Genomic DNA, 6,125 nt, shown 5'->3' on the forward strand with positions numbered 1-6,125 from the left:
ATTTATATTCTTAATTTTCAATAAAATTAATTTTAAATTAAGTTTGAATTGAGACATGCACGTATATGTAAATTATAAACGGGTCCGGTCATTGATTTACATGTTTGCATAATAAGGCACAAATTCTATAAACTGATTACTTTAAAACAAAATCTTATTTTATGTCTATCAAAATAATTAATTTTTTTTTATTTTTGATAAAATAAATCCATACATTTTATTTATATAGGGAAGAAAAATATATTTTTCATTTCTGCAAACTTTATTTGTTTCTATTCGTCCATTACTACAACAACAACAACAACAACAACAAGAATAATAATAATAATAATAATAATAATAATAATAATAATAATAATAATAATAATAATAATAATAATAATAATAATAATAATAATAATAATAATAGATAAATTATGAAATTAGTAATGCATAAATGAAGAATTTAGATAAAGAACAATAGAGGATATGATGTTAAAATATATTAGAAATCTTTAATCATGTATCAAATTTATAATAATCTCAATCGAGTGAAGAATTCATATAAATTACCTCATTTCACAAGAATAAGCTCTTGCTCTCCAAATTAAAAATTTACATTTAATTGGCGGAATGATTGAGACTAATACAATTTCAATTGTTTTATCAATTTAATTTGACAAAATTTATTTAATTAAATACATGGTCTAATTAATTTAATTTGAAAAAATAAATTGGCTTGATTAAGTAAATTATTTCTTCAATTTAATTTGATTATAAAATAATATATTTTGTATAAAATTTGGATTCAACATAGATTTTTTTATGAAAATTTATCAATTAAATTACTAAATAAATTAATACAATTTGAATCTCGTGTCAACTTTCTTAAGCTACACACGAGATTATTTTCAAAACTTAGTTATGGTCTTTCAAACTTCAAACAAGATAATGTTCACTAGTCAATTTTATTCTTTCAATTTTCAGACGGAATGATGCTCGAAACTCAAGATTTGAAGATAATTAATGTTCATGAGTCCATTTTATTCTTTCAAATTTCAAACCAAATGATGCTCGAAACTCAATTATGATATTTCAAGCTCCACATGAAATAATGCACAAAAAATTGTCAAGATTTTTCAAGCTGCATACAAGATGATGTTTAGAAGTTAGTTATGATCTTACAAGCTAAAGATGATAATGATCTTTAAAGCTACACACAAGATAATTCTTGTAACTTAATTGTGGTTATTCAAAGTTTAAATGAGATGATACTCACAAGTTAAATTTTTTTTTTTTTAACTCCAAACAAGATGATTCTTGGAACCCAATTATAATATTTAGTACTAATAATGCATAAAAGTTTGTCAATATTTTTTCAAGTTCCATATAAAATGATGTTTACAAGTTAGTTATGATGTTAGAAGCTCCAAATCATACAATCTCACAAGTCAACTTTGATTTTTAAAGCTCCAGATAGTGATGTTAAAAAAACTTGACGCATAAAAGTTCATTTTTTGTATTTTAAGGTCTAGACGAGATGATACTCAAAAGTCTGATGTTCAAACGTTAGTTGTCGTCTTCCGAAATTTAGATTATGATATGATCCTACAAGGTTCAGACGAGATGATACTCAGATGAAATAAAATTTTCAATATTGATACATTTTTCAAAATATTATTAAATAAAAATCTACATAAAAAGAATATTTATCATTCTAACAAAAGGTTAACATTTAATTGAGGAATATGATTCAAATTAATATAATTTCAACCATATTATCTTAAATTAAATAAATTTAAAAATAATTTATATAATAAGTTAAAATAATTTCCCGTCGAATTTCGACGGGTTGTGCACTAGTTAATGATATAGTAGCAATTAGCAAAATTAATAGCCGCCGGCCTGCATGTCATATCTATCCACGTGGGACGTGCTCCAATTTCACCTCTTTTCTCAAAACTTTCAATTTTCAAAGTTGAACCATTCACGCCAAGAACACTCCATTTCACCACCACCAAAACTCGCATCTTGCTGGGGCATATCCCCAAACAAGAAACTTCCTTTTCTATTTATCTATTCAATTCAACAAATATAGGAAACTTAAATTGCCAAATTGCCTACGATTCTTGCGTTGTACTTGCACAAGATTCAGAGAGAGAGAGAGAGAGAGAGAGGCGTAGCTGTCATGCTTGTGCGTTGTGGAGAAGATCGTCATCTACCACGCTTGATTATATCCTTCCCTTTGTCCCTTCTCACACATCATCTCAACAAATCTACACTCATGATCCATCTTCTTTCTTCCACCGATAATTGCAATACTTTATTTACTACTACTGTTTGGTCGCCCACAATCGGCAAAGAGGGTTTAATTTAAGATTAATTAGCTTCGGATTCCTGTTAATCGGTGGAGTCTACTGGAAAAGTGGCGGCGGAATTTTGAAGCTTTGGCTTTACTCCTCAACTGGAGCGATCGCTTTTCCAAGAAATGATCAAGGTGGAAGATTGAAGGGAAAGGAAAGTGAAGATTCCAATCAATACCAGACAGAGGTATTCCATTTTAATCCCTTTTATAAAATCATTCTCTTTTGTTAGTAGTGATTCATGAATTTGTGATCGTGTAGATTAGGGTTTATTTGTATAATTTGAGATTGATGTGTATGGAAAATCCCCACAGTGAAATGGCGACCCCCGTGGAGCCCCCAAATGGATTTAGGCCAATAGGAAAACATTACTACACAATGTGGCATACGTTGTTCGAAATCGACACCAAATACATTCCCATCAAGGGCATAGGCAGAGGGGCGTATGGGGTAGTTTGTTCATCGATAAATAGGGACACGAACGAGAGGGTGGCGATCAAGAAGATCAACAATGTTTTTGGGAATCGCGTTGATGCACTGAGGACTTTGCGAGAGCTGATGCTGCTGCGATGCATCAAGCATGAGAACGTCATCGCCCTCAAGGATGTGATGATGCCCAGTAACTGGAGGGGTTTTAAGGATGTTTATTTGGTGTATGAGTTGATGGACACCGATCTTCATCAGATTATCAAGTCCTCACAGCCTTTGTCGAATGACCATTGCAAGTTCTTCATCTTTCAGGTGATTCTTCTTCACATTTGGCTGCCCTGCTCTGCTCTGCTGTTAGCATTTGTATTGATTTGACTTGCAATGAGTTTTCAAGGATGATGAGATGAGTATGTTTTGATTTGTGCATTGGTTATCTATTTAGTTGTGGTTGTGACAGGTGCAACTGTAAACGAAAGAAAGAGTATTGTGTTGGTATGTGATGGATGCATTTTTGCCGCAAAAAGCAATAATATACTCCATCTGTTTGGATTCTTTTATACATGATTGATGATTCATAAGCTGCATTACTAGATTGAGTTGCCAACATACTCGCTGTGCATTAACCAGATGAAGTAGCGGTAAAGTAGTAGATTTTCTAACTTTAACCAATGTGATTTCCTTGTATTTGTCTTTGTTTTCACAGTTTTCCCCTTCAATATATTGCTATCAGTAAACTGTATTTGCTCAGAGACAGCAGCATCCTTTCCAAATAATGTATTCTAGTTACATTCATACATAGATGCAATAATACTTACAATAATATGATTGATTGCAGCTGCTTAGGGGGTTAAAATATCTACATTCTGCAAACATTCTTCACCGGGACCTGAAACCCGGGAACCTCCTCGTCAATGCAGACTGTCAGCTAAAAATATGTGATTTTGGACTTGCACGTACTAGCAGAGACAACGGGCAGTTCATGACTGAATATGTAGTCACGAGATGGTACCGTGCACCAGAGCTGCTGCTTTCCTGTGACAACTATGGAACCTCCATTGATATCTGGTCCGTGGGATGCATCTTAGCAGAAATTCTTGGCCGGAAACCAATCTTTCCGGGTACTGATAGCCTCAGTCAACTCAGACTTATTATCAGTGTTCTTGGCAGCCAACCTGAAGCTGATCTCAAGTTTATAGACAATGCAAAGGCGAGGAAATATGTGCAGTCACTCAACTTTCCTGGAAGAGTGCACTTTTCTTCTTTATATCCGCATGCGGACCCTTTGGTGATAGATTTGTTGGAGAGGATGCTTGTATTCGATCCTACCAAAAGAATTACTGTTGCAGAGGCGCTCTGCCACCCTTACATTGCAAGTTTGTACGACCCGAGCTGCAACCCTCCGGCCCAGTATAAGATCAATGTCGATATAGATGAGAATATCGGGGAACCAGTTATTAGGGAGATGATGTTGAGAGAGATGCTCTATTACCACCCTGAAGCTGCCTATGCCAGTGCAGTATATTAAGGTTTCAGAAAAACATTCTGCTTGCAGAAGAAGGTGACGCAGACGAAGAAACGACGAAGAACAGCAAAAGAGGAATCAATTTCTTGTCTGCTGAGAAGAGGAGTTGTATTCATTGGTGTTGGCTTTAAAGGTTCCGAAAAAGATGGATGCAGGAGCTTGTGGGTTATAATTGAATCGTTAATCTAAGATATTTTCATGAGACAGATATAGTTCATGATATGTAATTTGTTTTGTAATTAGTTTTTTGGTTTGAGAATGTTTGTCAGGCCATTGCTATAGCATATTTCTTATAGCTGCTGCTTGAGGATTATGAGTTCTATACTACGGCGGTTTGTAGTCTTTCAAGATTGAGGTCTGGAATAATATATATAGCATACTAGTGCGCAGAGCACGGTAAAGTGATCGATTTTATAGTTCATCTTCTTCTCTTGGGTTCAAGCCTGGATTGTAGTTTTATTTTATGTAAATATTGATCTACTATGTACACAATAAAATCACTTTAAAATAATATTTCACGACTATAAATTAATAAATTTCTTCGATTCGAACATGGCTAATGCAAAAAATCATTGATTCCAATAAAATAATAAAAGTAACTTTTTAGACGATTCTCATATATATTTATATATAGGGGAAAATTCAATGGAAATACAAAGTTAGATGGAGAAAGGACACGCAATTTGATTCGTTAGATCAATCTTAATCAAGGGTTGAGATTAGAAGTTAATATAATTAATATAATAATTTCTGACAATAAAATTGGTAAGATTATAGTATCCCTAAAATTTCTCACTTCCCTTTTTCCTCTCTCATCTTTCTCTCTCTCTCGTCCCTTTTTTCCTCTCTCTCTCTCGTCTCTCACACATAGAACACACACACACTGAACCTGCCGCCCCTTCTCCCTTTCAAATTTCCGGCGAAGCAGCGGCAGGCGAGCCCACCGCCGCACGCTCGACGCCCTCCTTCTTGCTCCAACTGGATCTCCCCTCTTTCTCGCGCCGTTAGTCACGCTCGACCGTCGCCCTTGCTGCCGCCAACTGGAGCCCTAGCCCTACATCCCGACTTCTCTCAGATCTAGGCATTGGCGCCGCCCTACGTGGCGCTGCCTCCTTCCTGGACGACGGCGACCGCCGCCGCCTCCCTCCGTGCTCTCTCTGTTCTCCAGCCCCGATTCACCCCCACCACCACCGCCGCCTTCGACCGCCTTTAGGTTCACTGACACCGCCACCCAGGTTCACTGACACCGACTCCATATCCCTCGCTCTCTCATCGGAACGGCAGCCGTCGAACTTGTAGTTCATAACTTGTAGTTATGAACATGTATTTAATTTTATTGAACTTGTAGATATAGTCCAATGAACTTTTAGTTTTCTGTTATTGAACGCAGCCGTCGAACTTGTAAATACAATCGTCGGAGAAACTTGTAGTTATGAACTTGTATTTAATTTTATTGAACTTGTAGATATAGTCCAATGAACTTTTAATTTTCTGTTATTGAACGCAGCCGTCGAACTTGTAGATACAGTAGTCGCAGAAGCAACTTGTAGTTATGAACTTGAAGAGAGAGAAAGAGAGAGAGAGAGAGAGATGAGAGAGGGGACGGGAGAGAGAGAGAGATGAGGGAGAGAGAATGGGAAGTGAGTAATTTTAGGGATATTATGAATCTTACCAATTTTAATTATATTAACTTCTAATCTCAGCCTTTGATGAAGATTGATCTAACGAACCAGATTGCGTCTCCTTTCTATATATAAGGGACTATTTCTATTGAATCTAATATATATAGGGGTGCACTCCACTGCTATTTTTCATGAGATCATGAGTACAAT

At 35.5% G+C, this 6,125-nt stretch overlaps 1 protein-coding gene across 1 annotated transcript; it reads left to right on the forward strand.

Annotated features, from left to right (window-relative positions):
* Positions 1–1,883: 1,883 nt before the first annotated feature.
* On the forward strand, positions 1,884–4,714 carry LOC131021620 (mitogen-activated protein kinase 7-like). Its single transcript, XM_057950878.1, has 3 exons — positions 1,884–2,529; positions 2,657–3,083; positions 3,607–4,714. Exons 2-3 carry the CDS (start codon positions 2,661–2,663, stop codon positions 4,294–4,296), a joined length of 1,113 nt encoding a protein of 370 aa, XP_057806861.1. The 5' UTR covers positions 1,884–2,529; positions 2,657–2,660; the 3' UTR covers positions 4,297–4,714.
* Positions 4,715–6,125: the final 1,411 nt, after the last annotated feature.

The sequence above is a fragment of the Salvia miltiorrhiza genome, chromosome 4 (genome assembly GCF_028751815.1).
Source record: "Salvia miltiorrhiza cultivar Shanhuang (shh) chromosome 4, IMPLAD_Smil_shh, whole genome shotgun sequence".
Lineage (NCBI taxonomy): Eukaryota > Viridiplantae > Streptophyta > Magnoliopsida > Lamiales > Lamiaceae > Salvia > Salvia miltiorrhiza.